This window comes from Lytechinus variegatus, chromosome 7, assembly GCF_018143015.1.
Source record: "Lytechinus variegatus isolate NC3 chromosome 7, Lvar_3.0, whole genome shotgun sequence".
NCBI lineage: Eukaryota > Metazoa > Echinodermata > Echinoidea > Temnopleuroida > Toxopneustidae > Lytechinus > Lytechinus variegatus.
In genome coordinates, this window is record NC_054746.1 from 33708976 (window position 1) to 33736658 (window position 27683).

The window sequence follows — 27683 nt, forward strand, 5'->3', positions numbered from 1 at the left end:
TACCCTTGTCAGTTCCTTAGACCGCCATTTCAGGGTTTTGTGAGGCACACCCCCATAAATATGTAATTTGAGTGCCCCCCCCCCCCCCCCCCCCCCCGTTCCATCATTGCGATTGGAATCTCAGTTATATCCTGATTTCGCTTGTGTAGAAGTATTAAGGTGGTTCATGGGGACAGGGTGGTTCACACATCAGGGGAAGGGATACTTGGGGGAGGCCCGGCCATCATGGCTCCGCACTGCTCCCCATTCATTGGTTAGGAGTGGTTTGCTATGACGATGATCACAAGGCACCTGTTGTTGATAAGGGATGCTCCAAACCACACTGGCATAAGACAGGAAGACGATGAAGATCAGTCATCTTCCTAAATCAAGCTTCTTTGGGTGCGTTCAAGCAAGAATCACAAACATAGTTTTTTTTCTTTATTTTCTTTTTTTAATTCAAATCCATTGTAGTTGGGATTTATACAGTGTTATCTTGTTACGTATTTCAAGTTTTATTTTCTATTAGGTATAGTAATTTTGTAATTTGTGTTTATGAATTTGCTCAATGAATTGAATTGACTTAGACTTTGTTATCAAATGGTTAAGATGATGGGCCTTGAAGATATAACTTGTCATTTCAAACAACTAAACTTTAACTTAGCAACAGTAAATGTCATATCCCGATATCATGAACTAATGATCTTTGAACTAATTTATTCTCATTTACAGAGGTTAATCAATGATCTTGACAGAAGTTCAGGGAAGTACCGAGATGATGTTCACTTCAAGACAGCCTGTATGTCCTTCATCAATGCTGTCATCAAGTATGGAGCAGGAGAGGTAAGATTGTTTGTAGTTGTCTCTATGGAAACAAGAAAAGCCTGATGAGTATTATTGTTGTGAACATGCATCAAGCTTAGCTTACATACAAATTTCTTTGGGTACTTAACCAAAGACATGCATTCATGTATATGACGAAGTCGGTTCCATAAGGTACTGCAGCCAATTGTAATTAAGATTAATTACAAACTATTTTTTGTATATAATTATTTTGAGGGGAACTTCAATTTGGAAAGCAACCATTATGAAATGCGCAAAACCTTTCCATTGATTCTGTGCAAAATCGAAACGTATGATTTCAGAACTTTTTGGAACTGGGCTCTTCATACATGTATGATTATAATCATAGAAATATCTACAGAACTTTAGATGATGCTACTTCTAATCTTAGTGTCCTGACCTCAGTGTTTGCTGATGCTGCAGTCTGGGGATAACAAGATATAAATTCTTGATGGGGTAAAAGCTTTGTAATTTTTGATAATTGACCTAAATTAGCAAGGAAAAAACTAATATGCTAAATCAGCATGGAGGTTTCAGGAGTTTGCAAACAGAATAATCTGCTGCAGGTCAAGTATGACAGATCTCCATTATTTTGTTGTTCCAGAAAAAAAATTCTTCTAAGTTTTCAGACCTCCCATTTCAACATGCTATTGTAAAATTATTAATTTCTTAGTAAAAAATAATCATAAATTGGCTCAGTATTCATAGGTGTAGTTATAATTTTACTTGTTCAGTTTATGGACTCTCCTGTTGGCCAAGTGTATATTTTTACAAAAATGAGACTCATTTGTGTCAATGGAAAATGTGCATTAATGTGATATCATGCCGGCTTTCCACAATTGGCTGTGCGACTGTGTGTCCACACTTGACTATATCAGGTACAAGATCGTGATCATTTCATATTTATACAACATTCTTGCAACTATCTGAGAAAATCCTTTTATCTGGTATTTGCTTTTCCTTTATTTTATTCTTAACTTTTTTTTGCAACAGTGCATTTGATGAATGAAATTAATACTAGTTGTGCTGGGCATGGTTTTCATTTAAAGGATGTCCCAAAATTATAGCACAATCATATTTTGGGGGAATTGGTGCTGTCAGTGGTAAAAGGTATTGCACGGTAGCCATGTTTCCGGAGTGTGCTAACGACGGCTCATTTCCACTTTACATTTTGGGCATTATTGATGGTTTCCTTCCAGCGTAAGTAAGCTTGAGAGATGTCAAGTTTGCTCGTCATTCTGTCATTATATGTTTGACATGTTTCCAACTACAGGACGTTATACCCTCACGCAGAGTTAAAAGATCTATTAAAACAATTGCAATGTTAAGAAGCAATTTTTAGACCAGACTATGCAACAAGTCTCAAAGTTCTTCAGTCCAAAGCGATAAATTTAATTTTGGCAGACCTGGGGAGCATATAAAATAATGTATATTATTTTTACTTCACAGTGTACAAACAATCAACTGAGCCAGAATGAAATAAAACATGTTTATTTTCAATGAATGCATGTTGTTCATGAAGAATTACATTAGAAAAATATTTTATCAATGGCCTTCTAATTCAAAGTAGTTGAATTGGTTGATGTCATGTTGTACTCATGTTATTCGAAGACAGATATATGAACAAAGTAACCCCTGGCAGAATGTGGAAAATGAAAAGAAAGAATTGAAAATTTGCCAACATTCGAATGTGTTAGAAAATTAGTATTATGAGCTCTGGCATTGCCTAATTATTGGATTAATGATGGGTTAAGTTGTTTGGCACAACAAGTTTTATGTTAGAAAGAAGATGATACATAATGACATGAACGGGAAGAAGATCAATGCACTATTTATTTGCTTTTAATGTTTTGCCCACACATGATGTTTTAAGATAGGGATTTTGGGAAGCAATTACATTAGCATTAGTATGTTTGAAAGGCAGACTTGAGTGTAATTTGCTTGCATGTCATGTGAGGATTCTCCTTGGTGGAAAAATTGCCCTTCTCTTTGAGACATTTGTGGTTTTCTCATCTCCCATGTATGAATTTCATTCTGCCTTGACCAGTCTATGACTTATATTTGTGAATAGGTAATGATATTTTGGGGACTTAGATATTCCCTCCCCCATCCCTTCATTCTGATGTATCTTATGATCTTCCTATATTGCCCTCTGCGAGTGAACATCAAACACTTTCGAGCTGGCATCTCTGCTTCTCACATCCCTTTCTTCTTACTCTCCATATCCTTTCTCAGGTCAGCTTCATCACAGATATCCTTTCCTTTATCTGTATCTTAGATCTGTATCTTAGATCTCTCCTATCTTCTTGTGTTTCCCCCAAACCCTTCACAACCTGTAGCCAGTATTTCCCTATATGTAACCTTTGGCCCTTCTTCATATCATTTGGGTTCCCAATCTATCCCATCATCTCATCTTCCATCTCTCTCCCTACCCTTTCTTGTTTCTTACCCCCTTCCTCTTCTTATTTCCCCCTCTCCCTTTCCTCATCTAACCCTTCCCAGTTCCCCTTGGAGTCACCTGAGTCACTCATGTCCTGTCATCTTGCTTCTCTCCCGGAAAGCAAAGTTTGGCAGGAGCAACGCTCTGAAGGTTGTTGTCTGTCTGCCTACATCCCCCTTCCTACCACAGCTATTTATGAATTCCATATTTATTTGGGGGAGTTCGTTCACACAAACCGTATGTACCAGAAAATTTATCTGAGATGAAACTCTCCTCATTCTAGCGCCTCATTAAAAAATGCCCTTATTTACAAGCTCCCACTCCAAAAAGTGTGTGTGGAAATTTGCAATCACATCCTCTAATATTTTTGGCTCCTGATATGTAATAGTATTGAATATATGCCTCAGGATATAAATGATTTTTGTTTCCTTCCTCAATTTATACTTTCCAAAGAAAGAAGGAGAAAAAATCCTTGTTATTTCCAGGACAATCTTAATCAGCTAATTCCATGATGTTCAAAAGTATATTACTTATTGTGGTCTGTGTATTAGCTGGACATGCTCCATTCATACAGATGTGTGTCTCAACCCAGGTGTAGGCCTAGCTATCTACCCTTGATGTGAAGTCATTTGTAAATGGTATTGCCATCAGCTTTTAGTTTCAGTATTGTACATTTTTTCTTTTCATGTATTTACAGTATTTCAGTTTGGCTTATGATGATTTTACAAAAATGTAAATTGGGTTTTCTTGGTGCTATCAGTCTGGAGCCTTTACATAGTTTGATTCCACTGTTGAGGTATCCTGATAATGTAAACAAGTGTTTATCAGAAGCCCAAGTCAGCGGGGTCTCCCCAGAGATATCTGTAGGATAAGGTCACAGGATCTGTGCTATTAGAATACATTCATTCCCCAAAGACTCTACTCTCTTAACCATGTTCTGATGTTCACCTATCATCAATTCTTGGAGTTTGCCAGTTTTAGGAAAAAATAGGAAACAAATGTTCCACTATGTGATTTGTTCCTCTCTCTCTCTCTCAAAAAAAAGAAGGAAATTCAATGCTTTGCCATGTGTCCTTTAAAAAAAATAAGTTTTTCCTTGCAAAAGCAGAAAGGTGAAGTAAATGAAGCAATAGATTGTGTTTAATTTGGAACATTTTTAATGAATAACAAATGGTGTTATGACAGAAATGAATTCTATTCTGAAACAGATGTTATGAAACTGTTGAAAAAAGGGTGTTTTTGTCTTGCCTACATAGCAGAGCGTGACTCTAGGTGCCGCTTTTCTGATGGCGGCGGCATCAGTATCAAAGCTCAACCTAACTTAGAAAGTATATGAACCTAGTTCATGAAACATCCTGCCTTGGTTTCAGGTCACATGACTGAGGTCAAAGGTCATTTAGGGTCAATTAACTTGGACCATGTTGGGGGAATCAAATCTTAACCTACGGTAAAGTTTTTGAAATGTCAGCATAACTTAGAAAGTATATGGACCTAGTTCATGAAACTTACTTATAAGGATAATTAAGTATTACAGAACGTCCTGCTTCAGTTTCAGGTCGCATTAATAAGGTCAAAGGTCATTTAGGGTCAATGAACTTTGGGCATATTAGGAGTATTTGTTGAATTTCCATTGTAGCTTTATATTTTAAGTTTGCTTTTTGGGACTTGGAGCAAGATAGTTTGAAAACAAATCACAAGAGTGAAATTACAGAAAGATATTTTTAGAGTGAAATTATTTAATTATCTAAATATAACTAACAAGGAAAAAAATGTCAATATAAAGGAGAAAACACATACTGTATGGTATTTAGCCCTCTCTGGGGAAGTTGAAATAACAAAATGATTCTCGTACCAAAAAGCACTTAGTGCTTTTCAAACCCAGGTCAACAGATAACTACCCAATTTCTATCAATTAAGCTGTCACACCTTATGTGTTAATATTCACTAAATTAAAAATTCTATGTCATCTGACACTATAACTATGGATTGAACTAAATAACAATAATATCTATGTCACTTGACATTTCTTTCCTTGTCAGTTAACAAAGGAAATAACACATGGGTAGGGGAAGTTAGGTTGGTTTGGCCATAATTGCAGACCCTATTTTTACAATCTGTTCCAAATTGAACGTTTCCTCTAACTCCAGATTTCAAAAGTGAATGTGGCAAGCAAATGTTACCCCAGTATCAATTTGAGAGCTGAAATTTGATATTTGAAGTCTTTTATATGAAGTGAAAATTTACTCTCAGGCTAAAAAACATCCTCATTTTATTTGTTTGGAGACAGGGTTATTTTTTCCGTTCCATCATTGGCTGGGGGTTGCAGGTTCCAATTTAGTTTTTCAATTACATAATGAGTGCTAATAGGAGTTGTGTGATTGCCAAGAAATGAACCTGTTAGGTGCAGATCCTTTGCCTTGAGATTTGAAAGTAATAGGGGTACTTTTTTACTTAATTCTCAACAAACAATTTTTATACCATCAATGTAGTTTTGTTGATAATCTTTATCTAAATGCGATCTAACTTACATTGAAGCTGTTTTTATCGGGCTCTCCAAGTTTTTTTTAAAATAGCATTATAGGTCCTAAATTGTGAGAAAAAGCACTGCATAATTCAAATAACTTATTTTGATATTCATAGGAAATAACTGTCAAATGAAATACTGAAATTGTTCTTTCAATTCTGTGCATAATGAATAAACCAACATAGGAGCAAGGTCTGTAGATTGGATGCCTGTTATATTCATCTCCCCCAATGCATCACATCATTAGCATCATACTTCAGAATTGTGGTGTGGTTACAGACCATCATATATGCACAGCTGTCCGCAGATTGATAGATACTCCAGATCCCAGACATCAAAGGCTTTGCCACCTTTGAGAGAAGAAATTAGGATCCATTTCTTGTTAGTAGTATCCCCCTTCCCTAAAGGACAGCATGATAGATTTGGCAGAGCCGATGCTCGTGGTCATGATAGGAAGCGACTGGAGCAGCTCATTTTGTGTCCGTCTTTGTAAAAAAAAATGCAAGTATGATATCAAGTTTAGTGTACTTACTTCTTTGATCATAGCTGCAAATGGTGATTTTTCGGGGGGGGGGGGGGTAGTTTATTTATGAAAGCTCAAAAAGATGGTGTGAATAAAGAGCAGGGAAGAGATGGAGAGCTTTAGAGTAGTAATGGACATCACTTGCTCAAATACAATTTCATGTGTAAATGTGTATTACAGACATTTTACAAAAATGTCCAGATGGTGGTTGAGAGAAAGTAGAGAGAGATAGAGGGGGGGGGGGTCAGAAAGATTGATTTCTGTAAAATAAAGAGATAAAGGGAAGGGTGTCATGAATAAAAGATAAAAATACTTTCATTAATTTGGGTGATCCTATATTTGCTAATGAAATGGCAATGCTTCCAAGACTGAGATTCATCAGGAGATAAGTTCTATGAAATATAACTACAAGTAGCTGGAAGATGGAAAAGAATGCCTTATAATGAAGGAGAACTATCCTGCTGATTGATAATAGTTCTTAGTTCTGACTTGATAAATTGATGTAAATACTGGAATCAAAGATAGAAGACTGGTGTTGTGACAAAACAACCCCATCTTTTGTTCATCATGATACTTCTAAAGCTTCTGACTGTCAAAACACTTTTAAGGCTTTACCTTGAAAACCTTCTTTTGAAGGAGAACATTATATATCATTGAATAAAGATTTTAAAGGATTCACATTTGTTTTGGACAGTCTATTTTTATTCCTATGTTAAACAATTTGAGTTAACTTTTCATACCTATTCATACCTATGCCCTCCTTCAAATATTTTGAAATAGACAGAGTAGCTGTAAAAAAAAAGGTTTATTGAAATTTGTAGAAGTGTTTGTGTTGTTTTGAGGCAATAAAAAAAATTACTGTTCCATACATGAGTGAATGTTTTAGGTTGAATTTTGGCAACTATTCTAAAAACTTATGTTATAGAACTGATGCAACTATGTCATAAACTATAAATACTTAGGCCTATATATGTGCAGAAACAGACCCTTGTCTTCCATAAATTTGCTTTACTTTATGATTCAAAAGTTGAATCTTTGTTTGGGGAAATAATTACACTGATCATGCAAGCTCTATTTGTCTTCATCTACTCACCAAATGATCAACATCTTCTATTGTTTTTCTTTATATCTTTAATTTATTCCATTTGCAGGATAATTTGGAATTTAGGATTCACTTGAGATATGAATTTCTAATGCTTGGTATTCAGCCTGTGATAGACAAGTTAAGAACACTAGAAAATGCAACATTAGATAGGTGAGTCGAGATTCCTTTCATCTGGAATGACCTTGTCATTCAAATGCTTTTTAAATGTATCACAAACTAATTTGCTTTACTGTTTTCACTGGTAGTTGATGATGATTTTGTGTCATCGCTTGATAGTAATGTTACTTTGATTAATTAAGGCCTCGCGATACACAATGTATCTTTTGTCAGAATTCCCAATCTAGATGTCTTGGCAAGATGTTCTTGCCAAGAAATGTGTGGTATACCATGAAGACTATTTCTCTTTGCCATGGAAACCTTTGAAAGTCACATGGATTTAATATGACTAATTTTATTCAACTTACCTGTTATATTTTCTCTCAAACTTCAGGCATTTAGATTTCTTTGAGCTGGTCAGAAATGAAGATGAAAGAGAACTTGCCAAAAGGTTTGACATGGTGAGTGAAATTTTCTAAATCCATTTCTACCTGGTAGGTAGGCAGTATTAGAACAATGTCAAATGAAATGGAGCTGGATTGTAATGACATATAGTAAAATCACTTCTGTCTACATAAGCAGAAGCAAGATCATCATTTGTTCTCACATGAGCTTTTAATGAGATCATCTTGCATGAAGTAAATGCAAATAATACGGTGCCATCATATATAAAGCTCAATTCCTTTGTTCAGCAAGCTGTAAACTCCATCAAATTCATATGTCTGGATGTGAGCCACTCATCGTTGCGTATTGACTGTTCAATTTATGTTTTTATCTTTCAGGTTCATGTTGATGTACGGAATGGCAATAATATGTTTGATGTTATTAAGAAGAAGATCAGTCATACAGAGGCTTATCCACATCTCATGTCCATCCTACAACATTTATTACTGCTTCCAAGTAAGCTTCTCAATCAGTTCAAAGATAGGAATGAACAGGGCAGAAATGTAACTCCTTTATTGCAAATTTTATAATTTTCTGTTGGTATGAAAATGCTGCGGGTTTCATTACAATATGCAAAAAAAACACTGCATGTTTCATTAAAACTACCTAAAAAGTTACGATTCTGTTTTCCACCCCAAATACCATAGTAAAGCCCTCACTGTATTGCAATTCTTGTGACGAGGTTGGGAAGAGGCATCACCAGACAGACTTTGTTGAAGGTATATGTAGGGAAGACTTGCAAACCCTGTTGAATGTAACTATTTTTCCACTAAGCCTCTGCCATGTCCAAAGAAATTCACCATTTTTTTTATATATGGGTTTATTTCACAATAATGTGGAATGTAAAAACTTTCATTTACTCTTTCAAACTTGTGAAATAGAACATGTTATCAAACTCAAAGTAGCTTACCCTACATCACATGGCATCTCATTTAGGCCCCTCCTTGGATACATTCACTTTCAAAAACACCATGGTAGTATTAAGAAAAAAAATCAATACACCACTAGGTGACAATACCCTGAAGGTCATGTTCATTGATAAGAGCTATGACTCTAGCACCCATTGAAAAAAGGGAGCTTTTCATAAACATGCTGGAACTAGGTCAAAGTTTCTCCCTTTCTATTGTATATGCTTTTGTTGTCAGATTATCAAGGATTTAGCATTAATGGGGAGCTTCATATTACAAAGCTTATGAAACTAATTATCTATTCAAATCAGCACACTAGTATTCCAGTGGAATTATACATGAATAGAAAGCCCATGAAAGGCTCTACAAGTTTGCTACACACTTTCTTTCAAAATGGATTAAATAAAAAATCAACAGAGGTGAGTTAGCTGCTACAATAATGTGACACATTGGTGGTTTAGGGTCAACCCACAAAAAGTTGATGCTGTTCTTCCAGGTACTGCATAAGGCAATGCTATGTACTCTTCCTTTCCACCCAGTGCCTAGCAAGAAGGCAGAAGATGCAGTTTCTTTGGTTGGATTCTGCTTTGATTGGAACATGTGACCTTCCATCCATGAGAATAGGAGCCTCTCACCCTGATATTCCATATCAAAATGATATACTATCGATATGATTTCTTTCTATCAATACCAAGAAAGAGTACTCATAAGGATGGTTTTTATCAATACCAAAAGGAAAGTAGTGCTTTGGAGTTCTCTTTTGAGCTACAACATTGAGTGCTTCTGTTCTTCAACAGATCAAGGCAAGAGTATCCATCATTGGTCCCTGGTAGACCTCTTACTCCAGCAAATCGTACTACAGTTTGACGACGGAGGCAACCCGGATGTCTCGCCCTTCGACATCAACTTCAAGGACGTCATCGAGAAGGTCATCAACCAGGATGTAATTAGGCAGCGAGAAGCAGAGGAAAGAGAAAGAGGTAAGGGTTTTAGGATCAAGAATTGAAAAGGAGTTTTTTTTTTCAAATTATAGCCTGTTTTCTTATTAACTCCTCTAAACATGATTTCTACATGAAAGACTTCTGTGAGCACATTTCTAGTCTCAATTCTCAATCATTTTTTCTTTGCGAGGAAAAAAGTTAACATTTGAATTTGGCCCTTTTCTTACCATTGAATACAATTAGATTATATCAAATTGTTTTTAATGTCACATCAAACTAAACTGGAATTAGCTTTTTAAGAGTTTCCTTTTGCAATCCTTACACAAGTGTTTCATATCAATATGAAAATCACTGCATTGCTTTATTTTTGTGTGTAGAATATGGAGAGCTGAAAGAACAGCTAGAGAGGAAAGACCGGGAGTTGGATGGCAAGGAAAAGCAACGGGTAAGAAATATCTACAAATGACATAGCAAAATTTAGGTTGGAAAATTATCTTAAAGCATCCCTATGTACACAGTTTTTAGTATTCTAGCAACCAGTCATGAATGCCAAACATTCTTCAGTATTGGTTTGGCATTAGACAGTGGTAGTGTTAACTCCGTGATTACCGAACTTCAAGACTCTCAAAGACTTCATGCAGAAACTGCTGTTTCAGTTGGCAACAGGTAAGCAATGTCTTTATAGTTGACCAAGTAAGAGAGCTGAATCTGGGAGACCTAAGAGAGTTCATCCACTTCACTTGGGGCTATTAATAGCAGGCCTCCTATTACCCCACGGGAGAATGTGCATTGACATTTGAAGAGTCGGAAGGAAGAGCTTGATGTTTGAATCAGGTTTTGTCCCAGTGGGGGGATAACGGAACCATGACAAGGGCTTCTGGGGTACAGAAGTGATGAGGGTGTCATATGTGGGTTCCCTGGAATTGGGAGTGTCAGATAGAACTATACTGGAGACAAGTGTATGGGGGTGGAGGACGAAGTAAGGCTCTCTTTAAAATTGTAAAATTGAAATAAAAAGCAGAAGTTGTTTGTCTGCCTCATACTCAATAGCTTTTTCTAGATTTATTATCTCCAGACTTTTGGAGGACAAAGCTTGCCCTGATTCATTCATAGCACATTCTACAGAGTGGAATGTGTGATTCTTTTTAGAAACCCTGGGAACTTAATGGATTCTTGTATAACTCTTAAATATTTTGTATGCATCGTGCACTATAAATACATATTTTATATAACATGGGAATGTATCCATCCCACCCACCCCCTCCTACTTCTCTTCCTCCCTATCATCTACTCTTACCTCCCCTTACTATTTCTATGATCCATTGGAACCTGGCTCAACATTTTGACATCAAAATTGTCAGTTTCATGGAGACTAATTACCCTTTCTACCATCCTATTTTTATCCCTACCAATCCCTTTCATGTTTATAGCATGGTTGGAATGTTCCTCTTGCCTGTTGTCATGGAAACCTGTCCTACTTCTCTTCACAGGTGTTGTTACTGAGGGTTTTCAGTGTACACCATGGCTCCTTACAAATTATTTTATCTTAACACACAGTTACATTGTCCTTTTTAGAATACACTTTTCTCTTTAAACCGAATGCGATTAATTTCATATGGAATATGTGTAGAAAGGCAAAAAATCTCTGTCCAGTATAACTAAATGAAAATTTGTAACTAGTGCTGATAATGACGCTCTGTAAATTGTCAGCCTAATTAAATTAATGACACCACTGTTTCAAAATACAAATTGGTAGCTTTTTATTGAAAATTTGCAGTTTATTCACTTTTTGACTTGTGTTTTGTCCTTATTTGATTTTTTTTCAAACTGTAAATGGGGAGGAAAAACTACACTTGTTGCCAATTTAAAAGTTGAAACATATCTTCTACAATGTAATGGGTCAAATTTGGGGACAAGCTTTCAAAATGGGTTTCTCTCTTGCGCTTTTTGTTTGAGCTGAAAATTTCAAAATTTGATGTTAGATCTGTGAAGTTGCTACAGAATTTCTACTGATGCTTTCCATTTTTCAATTTAGCTGCTTTATCGTGTGTATGATTTTATTATTTTGCAATTCATGTTGTTTATTTCAATTCAATTTCTCCTATGATTTGCCAAGTATCATAATCCACCAAAGTGCCTTATTATTTTTAACTGTGTTTCGTCTGGTGTATCATTTTACTTGTAAAACATCTATAACCAACGTATGTTTATAGTATATCCCATTTTCTTTCTTCTGTGTAATAAGTCTATGCAGTATATTATTATTTTCCTTGCATTTTCATTTGTCATCTTCAAGCCAGTTCAGTTATACAAAATGTAAGATGATTTCTGTAATGTTATCCTCATTAGGAAGTTATAAGATTCAAACTGTCTACCTGTTCTTATGACATCAAATGTCTGAATTTACTTCTTTTCCTGATACATGAACAGAAGTCAGTTTGTCATTCGAAATGTTGTGATAAAGATTTATTTTTAAATAAAAAAGAAAACTGAAATGCATATTAATTCTACACTGATCAAAGTTTCTGACTTCACTTTTATTCAAAACACAATCAACACTACAAAATAAGTTTATCTACTTGTTCGATTTTGGTTGAAATTTCAGTGCTTCACAATTCTGTTGGTTCGATGTTGCTATTTTATATCATCGCTATCGATGTATTCCTCTGTTTTGCAGAGATATTAATTTGATAAGTGTGATCATCTTTAATTGTGACTTGTATGCTGACATTATTATTGTTTTTTTTATTGGTGTAATTTGCTGTTGGGCTATGACATTAAGCAGCTTGAACATCCTGAATATAGGTACCTGATTTTGATGATTTTGAAATATTTGATGTTATTGCATAAATATCCAGTAATGATAAATTTAATGATATTTTTATTTTAATACATTATCAGCTTTATTGAAGTTCCATGTATTATCAGAAGAAATTTGTTTTATGTATGTGGTAGTACCATATTTGTTTGGGTTGGATTGTTGGAATACCATGCGTAGTTAGATTAAAATATTAACATACCTTTGTTACAAATGGAAATCATATTTTGTATTGACTGAACTGGGCTTGTAGATGATAAATTGAAGACTAAATATATCATATTGTTGTATATATTTTTACATTTCTTTTGTTTTTTTCTTGTGTGTAATGTGTCTTCTTTTTCCCATGTTCTGTCTCTTGCCTATTCATCCCTCCTTTATTTTTCATAGAGGTCAGACGTTCAGTCAATGTCGTCGGTGGGTAACAGACGTACATTTGTATTACTTTTACCCAGCATGCACCATTGACGTTTCATTCAATCAAATTTTCATGTTTTCATTTTGGTGTGGCTGTTGCCAATTTGCCGTAAATCCTTTTCCTTTCCTGTTTTTCACCACCATCCTATTACTGCTGTTGCCATTAAAGAGTTAAAAGATTCTCTTCTTTCAAACCTTTGCAAGCTCTTGCAGTTTATTAACTTATAAAGATATTTTGATGACATAACACAATGAAGTTGAATTTTTATTCTTCTTGTATCACTGGCATCTGTTTCCTTTGGTGTGCAGTTTGAATGCTACACTGAAGATTTATTTTTTCCCCTTTCATCACTTTTGTGATTTGATTATTTGACAATCATTTTTTTTTTTACTCTTAACCATCTTGGTGATGAAATCTTTCTTGTTGAATCACTTTGTGTTTTACACTATCAATGTCACAATTATTTGCTTCTTTCACTACTCATCACTTTAGTTTGACAAATTTCTAAATTACGTTTTTTTCACTCGTACATGCTACTTTTATCATGACAAAAAAGTATTGTTTACATTTGTTTGAACATCTTTACAAGTGTGTTTGCTCGTTCGAAAGGGTGTTTTTCAAATTACATCTCTGTATTCATCATTAAATAAATACATTGACATTGAATGAAATTCGCAACTTCTGTAGATATAAATTACGAATAAGTGGAAAATATGGTATGGATTATGCCAATTCAGGTGGAAAATGCATGTGATACATACTCGGATACAATAAAAAAAGAGAAGGGTTCTTTGAAAAAAGAATTGTTGGAATAAAATTAAGAACTACATTCATAAGATGAATGTAATACACATGTAGAGAGCTGATGTTTTTTAAACTTCCATTGCATTGCCTGTTTCATACTGTAAAATGGATGGAATATTAATATACATGTATATATGTATCTCTTTTTTGCTCCCTGGATACAAAGAATATGCATTTAAATGTTATCCTTGAATCGTTTCCACTTATATTAAATAAGCAACCATGTTGCAACCATGTTTGTCCTCAAACAGTTGTATAATGAAATGGGCTGTGGTATATATTGCTAAATCTTGGGCTTTAAATTCTTGCATGCCGAGCTTTTGCAAATGCCAAATTATAAAGAAAAAATGCAGTTTCTTATATCTCTTGGCTTTCTCAGATTTAAGAATATTATTCTATCAATAGTGCTATGGCTTTAAAGAATACTGCAGTAGCTGAAAATAGAGCCTTTCTTCTAAGAAAAAAAATAGAGACTGAATATCATGCTTTGGAATTCTATTCTGCCACTATCCAGATCAGCTAGATACTGGGACTGTCTGCTTCAATTATCTGGTTGTGTTAAGATAATCCAGCTTATAACTAATGGTATTTATTATTGTAGAAGTTGATAGCTCTTGCAGCTTTGTATTGCTCAAAATGTACTCATTGATTTCACTGAAAGATTTAGAATTCGCTTTCTCCACTCTCTCTTTCTCTGTTCATTCTCAAATACTTTCTAATTAAACCTTGAATGTCATTCAGAGCAACTGCACCTCAATCCATTATTATTCAAAGTAAAATAAAATACTGTCAAGAATTCACAATACCAAGGAATAATTTTACTCAGTTTTATGGGAATATCTGTTTGCATTTTGGAAAAAACATATAGAAATACATGTTGGAATGAATGTTCCATGTTCAGATATTTCTGAATCAGAATGTTTGATTCTAGTGTCATGACATTGTAGTTACAACATTACTTCTCAAACATTTGCTCAATAATGTAACTAGGAATGCCATAGCTTCAAAGATCATTTTAGACTGTTTTCTTTCAGCCATATACAGAAACATAAGATATATGTACATAAAATGTTCTACAAAGAGAGAATTGTTTTGAAAAATTATTCAAACATTAAATCAACCCCTTTGGAACAATAATCCCACATGTTGAGGTTTCTATATTTTTTTATCATTGCAAGACCCCGAAAATCTGTTATAGATCTTAAATTGGCTAGAAATGGAAGTTTCAAAATTATTATGTATCACAATATGGATATGATATAATATTTATCAGGGTAACAGTTAGCTCTTAATAATGTCTGTATTAATAAAATTCTGGATGTAATTGATCTATTGATTATTTAAATTCCCTTATATTTTTTTATTTTTCTCTTTTTTTATGAATTGATGCTTTTTCAAACTATAGGAAGTGGTAAAGATTTTAATTCTTAAATTCAAAGTTTAAGTTCTTACTAATCCCAATTTGATTGAAGTGTGAAGTCTGCCACCCCTCAAACCATAACTAAAATGATAATAGTAATAATAATTAATAAAAAGGAGAATATGCACAAGAAATTCCATTACTTGTATTTACATCCAAATAATTATCACAGGATCATGACCACCTTTCTCACAGTTGGTACAAAGTTCAGCAACATTTCCCATCATGTTCATACAAATTGTCTGGTAATCTTGTTAAATTTGCATTATCACCAACTTTCTCAACAATAAAATGTCCAAAGTTGTTCAGACAAACAAGCCTATGATATCCCGATGAGTCTTCTGCACATTGGATAAAGCTAATTTGTGCCAACGTGTAGCCAAGCTACAGAATACCGTATTCAACACATTTTTTTGACAACTCATTTCCCATCAAATTTTGTTGAGCTATGTTGGCAAGCTTTGTTGCTTCATATCCGAGAAACCTTAAAATGTGACAGTCTGCATCATAAGAAGAATCTGAGCTAGAAATTCATGAATGGTTATTACAAATGATGATATATTGATCTTCTGAACAACATTGAGTTGTGTAAGAAGTGGACTTTGCCTGGATGAAAGTCTCAATATTAAATCATCTGCAACCACATGTAGCATTTTGACGTTACACAAATTTTGTAGGCATGCACAGTATGAAACATATCACTCATGCCAGCACAAGAGCATACATGTATATGGGAAATTGTTGGGGTGGCTTTGTATATTTCAATACATAATGTATTTTATGGTTTTCATACATTGTTTTTATGAATCATTTTCAGGAAAACTTTCTTAATTTGCGCAGTTACATTAAAAGCACAATGTTGTACTTCACTTTTGTTTGAAAATTTACTTTTTCTTGTCATTATTTGAGTTTTAAGTAGAGACTGACAAATTGAAATTTAAAAAAGTGAAAATTGAAACCTTCAATTGCCTAAAAACCTTATGAATTTGAACTTAACCTACACATAAAAATGCTATAGAGCTTTGCAACCTAACTTTGAAGTGATACGAAGGAATTTACCTACAAACAAAATGGATTCTTATTAAAAGTAATTACCAATCACTAACACCTTTTTACCATCAATAATATTTTTTAATAGACATTTCATACTTATATTCCTTTGTTGAATTTTCTACAGTTTGATTCTTTGCAGTGCATTCCTTTTCAAAGTGTTTTATTTTATTAATTAATATTTTTACTTGTTCCATTCAAGTATTTGCATTATGTTCATTTTGATGTGGTTGATTAATGAGAATGTATTGCTTGGACCCCCGTGTGTTTTAACAGGAAGAGGCGATGGCTGCCCTCAACGCCATGCAGGAGAAGTCCAACAAACAGTCCGCTGACCTCGCTGAATCAAAAAAACATTGTGAAGGCCTGCAACAGGAGCTATTACGACTACAACAAATGGTGAAGAATGCTTAACTACATCCACAATATTCTATTCAACCCTTATTTTTGTTTTGTTTTGATATTTTATTTGTTTTGGCATTGTAACTTGAATGCATCTACCCTTGACATCTCTCTACTGTTGTGTTAAAGTTTGAAATTAAACAGAACTAAACTGAATTAGAGCATAATGATATTACTTCAAGAAAGAAAACTTGAAATTTCATAAGAGTGGTTGAAATAAATCTTTAAGATAATTCATTTTGGGTTGCGAATTTGAATAATGGAAGAAATTGTCTAAAAATGATTACTAAAAGCTCTTCATAATGCACTGAAGAATTGTTTTTTTTTTCTATGAGGTAATGGAATCATCAAAATGATATTAAAAAAATCTGTCACAGGTACTGCACACTGTGAGTATGGGACTACATACATTGTCGCCCATACATTTTTTTGCTGTTGTTTTTAATTTGAGGATGTATCCCGAGCAGTTAACCATTTTATGATAGCCTTACCAATCATAATGGAAAGAATCTGAAGTACATGTGTAATTATGTCCACCTTTCTCACAACTAGGTGGAAATTAAAAGAGAGGGAATACAAAGTAAATGTTTTCAAGCTAAACTAAGATGAAATTCAGACTTTTGATACATCAGTATGGGATATTTTGTATTGCAAGAATTTATCAATAAGAGAAAATAAATAGATTGAAAAGTGAGATCTAATTGTTGAGTTCCCATTGGTGGCTTCATTGATGGGTTTCACCAATGTATCTGTACAGCTTTTAAACATGTTTTCATCTCGTTACTGCCCCCTCCCCAGATCGCATCAGGGAAGAGCAACGGCCCAAGCATATCAGACGATGACAAACTCCAGAAGACTGGCGGTATTCCTGCGGCTCCCGGGGGTCCCCCTCCTCCACCGCCCATGATGGGAGGGGGCGGGGCACCTCCACCTCCACCACCACCCTTCTCTGGTGGTGGTGGTCCCCCTCCTCCACCACCCCCAGGGATGTTTGGTGGCGGACCCCCACCCCCACCTGGTAAGTGACCCAGACCATATAACACATAGTGTTTCGCATAATAAGAGGGCTGACTTTTATGAATTAGTTTTCAACCCACATACATACAAATCCTAGATAGATTTGGTACTTGAAGTCAGAATAAGAATATGTCATTATCAAGATATCATTCTACATTTGTCTCTCTAAATCAGGGTGAAAATACTATGAAGGAATCAAATTCATTGAATGATGTGAGCACTAAAACAAGATTACCTTATCAGTGCTTGGAACTCCTTGTATGTGTGCTATACAAAAATAGATTATAAATGATTTCATTACTAATAAGTTAGACAATACAGGTAACTTTACCTAGGACAAATTTGTTGTCATTTGGACTACAGAAACTCGAATAATACCGTCTTCTGGAAAAAGTATTTCTCACATAAAGTAGAGCTTAGTGATTGATCATTAAATGAATATGTTTGAAGATATCTGCTCTTGCAATTATAACTTCTCCTTCCTTTACATTTTAGGTATGCCAGGGCCTCCCCCTATCGGAGGTATGTCCCTCCCAGCAAAGAAGAGAGACCTTCCAAAACCTTCCAATCCTCTCAAGTCATTCAATTGGTCCAAGCTGCCAGATATGAAGATACAGGGAACCATCTGGCAAGATCTAGATGATCTCAAGGTGAGATAGTGATGGGGATGGTGATGATGATAATGATGATGGTGGTGGTGATGATGATGATGACAACGACGATGATGATGACCAGGATGATGATGATGATGATCGTGTTGACGATAATGGTGATGGTGATGGTGGTGGTGGTGACGGTGATATGATGATGGCAATATTAAAGTATCCGGTATTGATTTTTAAAGGTGAAGAAAATGATGAGTTGTAGTACTTGAAATGGTGAGAATAATGGATACGTTCACCCCCCCCAAAAAAAAAAAAAAAAAAAAAAATGTTTATGACAAAAAAGTATTGTTAATAGAAATACATATTTCCTTTTACTATATTATTTTCCTACACGTGATACAGGTAATCAAAGTCATTGACCTGCGTGAGTTTGACAACACCTTCTCAGCGTACCAGAAGAAGGGTGATGAAACGGACCGAGGCGGGGAGATCACTGGCAGCATCAAGTCTCAGAAACCAAAGGAACTAGCCTTGATTGATGGCCGACGGGCTCAGAACTGTACCATCCTCCTCTCTAAACTAAAGATGACCAACGCTGATATCCACAGGGCTCTCCTTTCCATGGACTCTGCAGATTGTCTTCCTAAAGACATGGTTGAGCAGGTAGGCCTATTCACTTTGACCAGTGAGAGAACTTTGGTGAAAAAAAATCCACTGTAAGCTTTAAAACAATCAAATGTGTTTATTTACTTGTTACTTAAAAAGTATCATCCCTGATACAATTAAGACAAGAAATTCTGCCATGATATTTTGCAGCTGCTAAAGTACATGTACTTGGTTTTTCCTTATTCCAAGAATTTCCTAGAGTATCACAAAACCAATTGCAAAGTATAATGGTCAGCTTGGTATACTACTGAATCACTGCAAGCTTCAAACAGTTTCCAAAACTGCAACAGTTGCTTTTACTCTCTTTGGTCAGCATTCCTGTTAATGAAAGTTCTTTTATGATTTTCTTTTGCAGCTATTAAAGTATGTGCCTACCCCGGAGGAGATTAGTCTTCTGAGGGAACATGAGAAGGAGAAAGAAAACATGGCCAAGGCTGATCGGTTCTTCTTTGAGATGAGCAAGATAGATCACTATGAACAGAGATTAAAATGTCTTTTCTTTAAGAAGAGGTTCCAGGAGAGGATGAGCGAGGTCAAACCAAAGGTCGAAGGTCAGTTCTAAATTTCATTTCATTTTATTTTCCACAAATCAATCAAAATACAAAAACACATAACTCATTCCGAAATAGTTTGCATAATTACAATATAAATGCAGATTCAAAGTGGATGGACCTAAAGTAAAGCAAAAGCTTGTTGTGGATAGGCCCTTAACAAATAATTAATGTGTAATCATTGATAGCTAAAAATAGTTACAGAATAAAATAGAGCTGAGCTCGGAGAAAGTTACAGAACTGGACAAGGACGAAAACAGAGAACGTTACAAAGAACAGGGACACACAGGTTACTAGATTCTAAATTCATTCCGTGTTCAAATTTTCAATTGATTGTGGATGTCCTTGTAAGAACAATGGGGTGTATCGACATTACAAATCTATGTGAGGATAAGAGGCAGAAAATATTACATCATTGTATTCTTTTCATTATTTTGATTATTTTCAAGTCATTATTCTTCATATTAATATTAATGTTTCCTTTCAGAGACAAAGTTGTACTATTCAAGCCTGTTTTACAAAGTACAGGAAACTTAATTATGTCTGAATATTCTCTTTGATTTATGATAGGTCACACCTTTGAACCCTTGCTTGTATATTCATATTGTTTTGGGAGGATGCAATCCATCTATTTAAAAAGAATTATGGAGCATTGCTTAATCATCTACAACTTAAGTAGCCAGGTAAAATCCCTGATTATCTCACAACAATTATATCTGAAATTTGATTGTCCAATTTTTCATGAAATGATGTACAGCGTAATTTCATATTTTAAATTCTTGATTTCTGTAGCTCTTCTGAAAGCATCAAGGGAGGTTGGGAGCAGCAAAAGGCTGAAGAAGATTTTGGAGATCGTCCTAGCATTCGGCAATTACATGAACAGAGGGGCAAGAGGGAATGCATCAGGGTTCAAAATTAGCAGCTTGAATAAAATAATGGATACCAAGTCGAGCTCCAATAGGAACGTGACATTACTCCACTACCTGATTGAGATGCTGGAAAAGAAGGTGAGATAGGGATATGAAGATTATTGTATTGAGTATAATGGTATTATTAATGAGTAATTATTTTTACTTAATTATCTCTTTACTCAGAATAACCCTATCAGTGGATTAAACAGTCTTGGGGCGTTGATTTGTTACATGTACATCGATACATGTGTAATTGTCTGCTAAATTTCCTACGTCTGATCTATCTTGATATATGAAACCACTCAGCGCACGCCTTCGCATCCCATAGAGACGCTCGCTGTCCATGTACATGTTTTTTAGAGAAAAAAAGCTCTTACAAAAAAATTTGCTCCTTTCATGCTTTATTGTGCTGTTATCACTTATTAAATGACCAGGGTCCTGTACACAAAACTAAGCAATTAATTGTACAATTAATTTTGATGATTGATAATGATTGAACATTGTAGCCAAATGTAATAGATCAATGAAAAATTATTCTACAATCATTGCTAAACTGTGTGTTGTGGGTCCAGAGTTAGACGTATGTAAATTATAATCCAAGTATTCAATTGTTTTCCTCGAAAGTAACAGTAGTTAGGATGATGCAGTTGTACTTCTCTCCAGTATTTGTTTCCATCATGTAACATTTCAAAGCTTATCTTTAGAAAAGAATGAAAATCTCCACAAATCAATGACATGATGTTTTATTGAATTTTCATTACCAGTTCCCTGATGTAGTCAAACTTGAAGAAGAGATGCCCCATGTCAGAATATCTGCCAAGGTCAAGTAAGTACTACAGCTTGTAATCGTAATCATCAGGATATTGGGAATTTGTTCGCAAAACATGAAAACTGAACAAATTTGAGGAGGGAATAGACTGAACCTATTATAGTGGCCTAACTTACATGGACAAGTCGCAAAAAAACCTAGACGTGCAATTCTTATATAAAACAAAAGATCTATTTGATAATATACCAAATCATTCATGTTTGGCTAGCTGAGGACAAGTGATGGTGAAATGCTAAGATGATTTGCACAGTTATATTCCTTCATTTTGTTGTTAACTCTCAAAGAATCACAGAATTATACACTCTTGAATATTTGAACTGTCAAAAATATTTGCTCCACATTAGCCTTGATAACAACTCAATACTATATACAGTGGCAAATAAGCCAGAGCAAGTTTGAATGTACTTGTGAAATTATGTTCATTACCAATTAAGTTTTTTTTTCCTGTTCTCCCTCCCACAGCTTACAAGAACTTGAGAAAGAAATGGCTCAAATTGCCCAAGGTCTGAACGTAGTTGAAGTGGTAAGTACGAGCATTTTATAAACTTGATTGGAATTAGCAGTTTACTGTGTCATAAATGGCAAGAAATTTGTATAACTTGTTATTGAATGGTTTAACCTTATCTGAAGTCCACATGATGACAGAGATTGCACAATGTCTATTTTTTTTTATTCATGTCAAATAAACTTCAAAACCTACATTAAGCGGTACCTTATTTATTCATGTCAAATAAACTTCAAAACCTACATTAAGCAGTACCTTAATAATGCATGATTTATTCCAATGGTATCTCCTTTTGTGTTTTGATATATATCATGAAATTTTTCGTAAGCAAACTTCACAAAATATTTCCGATTGTTATGAAAAACGGTTTGTGTATAGACTATCCTACTGTACATGGCCCTCTTACAAGAGTTCACCTCCCCTTTATTATCATTGTTATTTTGATATGTAGGAATTGGAGTATCAGAAGAAGAAGCCAAAGACTGAGAAGCATGATAAGTTTATCTCTGTCATGAGTGACTTCAAGACGCTCTCATCCATCAGCTTTGGCAAGGTTCAAGATCTGCTGGTGGAAGCCAAAGAAAAGGTACAAAATCTTTCATTCCTAGCCTAGCAAAAATTTTTGCACCATGGCACTGAGGAAATGAAGTAGTATGTGTTTTGTGTATGTTAGGTACATTGAAAAAAAATAGGTGCTTAAATTCAATCTTATGATGGATTTCTTTAGAATATGATTCAATTTTTTTTCATGTCTTGTTAGTGAGAGGCTTGAGATGGATTTAGCACAATATTTTGATTTTTCACCATCTTCGTATTTTTAGGAGAATTTTACACTTCCTTCACCAAAATGTATACTTAATAATTTCTTTGCTTAATGCTCTATCTTGTACTGTTATTATTACACAATTCCAATGTCAATATTTGTCTTTCACCCAATTTTCTTCAGTTTGAGAAAGTAGCCAAATCTTTTGGAGAGGATCCAACGAAGATAACACCCGAGGAACTGTTTGGTACCTTTGACCTCTTCCTTCAGTCATTCCATGAAGCCAAGACAGATAATGAAAATATTAGGAAAAAGAAAGAGGAAGATGAGAGGAGAGCAAAGAGAGAAAAAGAGGTCAGTTCTACATTGTATTCATTGCTCTATGCTGTAGAAGCAGTAGTAGCGTATCACTTTTATGGTAATCAGTGTTTTCCTTAATGATCTTGGTGTATTTTTGTTGTAATGGGTTGGCTGGATTTAACTTGTTGATAACAACTCTTTGAAGGTCATTAGACTGTTTTTAAAGGGGAATGAAACCATTGGAACAAGATAGCTTGTGTGAAAACAGAAAAATCAAAGAAACAGATCAATGAAAGTTTGAGAAAATTCGGACAAATAATGAGAAAGTTATGAGCATTTGAATATTGCGATCACTAATGCTATGGAGATAGCAAATTGGCAATGCAACAAAGATGTGTGATGTCACTTGTGAACAACTCTACCCATTACTTAAGTATATATTTCACTTGAATTGCCTCTTTTATCACATCTATCCATAGATCATGTGTTCTTTCTACATGAGGGCATGTAATACATATTTTTTAAGAATACATCATGGATAGAGAGTTTGTATCATCATAAGAAAAAGCAAAAAGAGACATTTTGAGGGTATTTTATAGTCCACCAAAGGGAAAGTTGTTCATCAGTGACATCACACATCCTTGTCGCATTGCCAATGGGAGGATCTCCATGGCATTAGTGATTGCAATATTCAAATGCTCATAACTTTCTCATTATTTGTCCGATTTTCCTCACACTTTCTTTATTCTTATTCTTTGATTTTTCTGTTTCTACACAAGCCTATTTGTTCCAAAGGTTTCATTCCCCTTTAAGAATGGCATGCTAGATGATACTTGGAGTATAATTTGTATTACATTTATAACACTACCAAAGCTGAATGAGACATGCTGTTCGCATAAGGACCTCTGATTTGACAGCATTGTACACTCTGTCCACTTGCCTGACCCATTTATGGCGGATGATTTGAGGAAATGTCCACAACTGAAAAGAGCAGTGAAAATGTGTCTTTTCCCCTCTAATTTTAGTGTATTTCCAGTGTGTTTAGAGTTTGGCTTGTTATTTTCAGATATCATATTTTGAAAAAATGAAAGTAGACATTCTTCTAAGTGAAAATGAATTGTGATTTTTTGTTTTGTTTTATGTTTTGATTCATTTTTTCTTGTAGATGTCAGATAAGAGGAAGAACAAAAAGCTTCCAGGTAAGAACAAAGGCAATGGTGATGGCGAATTTGACGACCTCATATCGGCTCTACGAACAGGGGACATGTTCACGGAAGACATGAGTAAACTCGCTAAGAAAAACAAGCGACGCATGGGGCAAGGGCAACCAGGACAACAACACAACAACTCAGCCAATTCAATGGCAGACAGCAGAGAACGATTGGGCAAGCCCAAGACTGGTAATGGACGGTCAATGACTCAGATCTAGTGAGGTCTTAAAGAGAACCGAGTGACCTAGAGGAAACCCTCGGAAATGTGCCCGGCGATTCGCTCCAGGCTTCCAGGAGAAACAGGCATTTGTTTGTGTATATATTTCAAATGGCAGAGCTATATTGTGTCGGAAGCCGACATGGAAGTGGGTACGTGTCTGTTAATGCGAGGGATACGCTAAACGAGAGGTATGTCTTTCTTCTAAATCAAGTGCAGCTTTGAACCGAGACCAAGCCAACCGCAGCAGTTGGAGTGTAGCACAGAGCTGATTATGTGAGAGAAGTTGTCTTGGTGGAACATTATTAGGTGTCTCAGAGGTGAGGGAATCTGCTCCAGGGCAAATATGCTATGCATGCATTTCACCCGAGATCAGAAAGGATCAACCTGATAACTGCTGAATTCTCCAAATCACATAGGCTTTGTACAGGGACTTTCTGATTCCCACAGGCAGTGAGTTGACTTCATCATGTGGGTCTGTAGAGCAGAAGTAGTATATCAAAACCTTTATTCTTTATATTGTGTTGTCTAATGCCCAACTGACACTTGAACATATTGTGGTGCCTGCATTGCCCCGCATTGATTTAGAGCATGACTTGCTTGTGTCAGTGCATGCATTTGTCCAGACATATTCACATATTTTCCTATTTCTTGCACATAGTTCATGTACTTTCCAGACATGCTGTCAGCAAATGTTCTCAACACCCTATTCTAGTGCAAATTGAATATTCCAATGCTCTGGTGTTGATGTCCTCTACGTTCGTTGATGAGGATCACTTACACTGATCACATGGTCTGCTCTCACAAATTGCTCATATCATTTGCAAACTATGCTTGAAGTATATATGCTTAGCCTATGCGCAAAGTACGAGCGCACTGTAGTGAACTTGTCGTGAACTGCATGCCACACCTCCGGGGGTGTGCCTACTATTGTCTGCGCCACGAAATGTGCCACGCAGTGGCACGTCTATATTGCACATAGTTTACGAATGGTTCTCATGTTTGTAATTCATACCCAAATTTTGACAATTTTGGCACCGTCTGCACCTATCCGCAAGCTGGCACGCATAGTCCCTGCATTAGCACGCACGAGTGTGTGACCGTGCGCAAACTATGCGGGAACCACAATGCGTGCAAGTGTCAATGGGGTCTATCTCCATGGTATTACAGGAACACTCACAGTTGGAATACATAAGTAACGTGAAACGAAGGTGCACAAAGTGGATTGGGAATGCATATATTTTACACAAAACTAGTCTTTGGTATTTTGACATTATGGTGTCTTTGAAGGGCATTAACAAGGCATATGACAAGAAATGCACATCTTTCCTTTCTTTACATTTATGAAATGTATGACAGCAGTTGAATCTGGTAATGTTCCTGGTTTTTAACATGAAAACAAGAAGAAATGGAATATGACTAAAGAAATTGTTTCTCTGACAAGGGAGGGATGTGACACCAATTTTTACATTACAAGACTTGACAACTCCATGCATCATTAGTTATATGTGAAAATCATGTGAATGCATATCATTAATTGGGACAAGGGTATCCACAGAGATGATGTTGTATTGAAAGACTTAAAATCTTTATTGGTATTGTGAACAATATCAGAATTATTCAGGAAGAGGATGGGCCCTTTAACACAAAATTTAAATTGATAGACTGGTTTTTATTATTGATTGTATTGGTTATTATATATAATTAATCATAAAAATCAGTTTGTAAACTTTGCGGGCCACAAGTAATCCAAGCTGTCTTTTTCTGAATAAGACATCAATTTATTGCAGATTGTACCATTTCAGAGAAGGAATGGGTGTGAGCAGTGCTATCAAATTATATTGGTGTACATAATCTTTTATAAAGATATGTTATATACATGTTAATCATTTCTTTAAAACAAAAGTAAAAAGAAACAAAAATAAGTGCATGTATGAGTCAACATGTGTTCAGAACATGTGTGTAGGAGAGGATGCAGTAGGTTGATATATATTATTATTGTTGTGAGAGGCTTCCAAAGTCTGACATACTACATGTTCGTGTAGTTATAGCATGTCTTTCGTAAAGAATTCTTTGTGTTTTCCATTTGTGAACATTGGTGAGCATAAAATATTAATTTCTACATCAGTAGAAAAGTTATATTCTTGTGATTTGATACCTGTGTCTGTAGAGATAAATGGGGTATGGGTTTTAAAGCTGGGTGAAGCAAACTGATGGACAATTCAACAAAAATGGACTTGACATTTAAACAGTTCTGAGATTTCAGACACAGACAAAGATATAGTTTCGTATGCGTTTGTTTTTATAGAACAGTTGTAGAGAAAATGCATTTACTATATGGCATAAAGGACATGGTATAATACGCACATCTATATTGCAGTTTAAGGAAGCCATTTGGACAACCACAATTTCTATGTTCTTGCAAGAATCTTGTAATACTGTCATTAACCCTAACAGGACTGGGAGGGGGGTATCATCGAAATGCACAGAACTGCACTTTTTATCTGTAAGTCTTTTACAACTTTTTGACACCAAAATCACAACATACGGGTATAGCTGAAAGTACAATGTACTAGACTTTGTGTAAATTCAGTGGAAGTTGGATTTTTAGGACAATTATTTTCCATTTTAATAATTGGTTGCCTATCAATTTGCTTGTTGGATGGTGTGTAATATTCACTGAAAAAAAGGGAATGGAAAAGAAATGCACAGAAATGAAATGAGCTCTGACAATTTTTCATGATGGAAAAATGTTTTTCAAGCATAAATTTGCTTCGTTAATTTCATATTTGAAAGTTCTAAATTTCAATGCAGTGGCCCGCAAGATCAGAAATGGGATCCTTAGTGGCCCAGTCCTATTAGGGTTGACAGGTCCTAGGCTTATCTGACAGTCTGATTTATGTATTTGTGGTAACACTTTACTGTTCAGAGCTTTGGCCAAGCTTTTACATAATGCTGCTATCATTCAGAATACATTCTGCATAACTGGGTCTCAACATTACCTGTATTATGGAATGTCGTGTACAAAGATGTGCCTACACTTGTTAATATTATCGGTTTTAATGTAATGTATGCATGTAAAAAGATGCAAGTTGCGACAAAAGGCGAGGCATTTGTATTTTTCTTTGGTATTCATCATTTTCACTTTGGGATTGTATGCAATTCAAAAAATGGAACATTTGTGTAGTTTTTTCACAAGAGCTTTGTTTTGTGTGTGATTTTGACTAGCTGATGTCACCCTAACTAGTAGCAACAGTGTTGACCTTCTTCGCTAATGGTGGGCAATAAGAACGGAGTTGAATTACTCCAAGATTTTTTATGGATAAAATATCTCAGTAAAAACACAAGCCCGTAATGAATACAATAAATAACTGTGGCTAAGAATACCATGAA

At 35.2% G+C, this 27683-nt stretch overlaps 1 protein-coding gene across 3 annotated transcripts in view; it reads left to right on the plus strand.

Moving 5' to 3' along the window:
* Window positions 1-26738, plus strand: part of LOC121419077 (disheveled-associated activator of morphogenesis 1-A-like) — a 53863-nt gene extending 27125 nt beyond the window's left edge. The window contains exons 5-23 of one of the 3 annotated variants that reach the window (XM_041613370.1): window positions 712-822; window positions 7461-7564; window positions 7905-7971; window positions 8293-8410; window positions 9660-9842; window positions 10181-10248; window positions 13012-13038; window positions 15249-15254; window positions 16590-16712; window positions 17514-17733; window positions 18228-18382; window positions 18740-19000; window positions 19359-19554; window positions 20347-20561; window positions 21230-21291; window positions 21757-21817; window positions 22251-22385; window positions 22746-22916; window positions 24028-26738. In XM_041613370.1, the coding sequence (XP_041469304.1) occupies window positions 712-822; window positions 7461-7564; window positions 7905-7971; window positions 8293-8410; window positions 9660-9842; window positions 10181-10248; window positions 13012-13038; window positions 15249-15254; window positions 16590-16712; window positions 17514-17733; window positions 18228-18382; window positions 18740-19000; window positions 19359-19554; window positions 20347-20561; window positions 21230-21291; window positions 21757-21817; window positions 22251-22385; window positions 22746-22916; window positions 24028-24291 (2547 nt within the window). In that variant the 3' untranslated portion in view covers window positions 24292-26738. The remainder of the gene's footprint in view (window positions 1-711; window positions 823-7460; window positions 7565-7904; window positions 7972-8292; window positions 8411-9659; window positions 9843-10180; window positions 10249-13011; window positions 13039-15248; window positions 15255-16589; window positions 16713-17513; window positions 17734-18227; window positions 18383-18739; window positions 19001-19358; window positions 19555-20346; window positions 20562-21229; window positions 21292-21756; window positions 21818-22250; window positions 22386-22745; window positions 22917-24027) is intronic. The other 2 variants (XM_041613371.1, XM_041613372.1) reach the window with 2 other exon arrangements.
* Window positions 26739-27683: the final 945 nt, after the last annotated feature.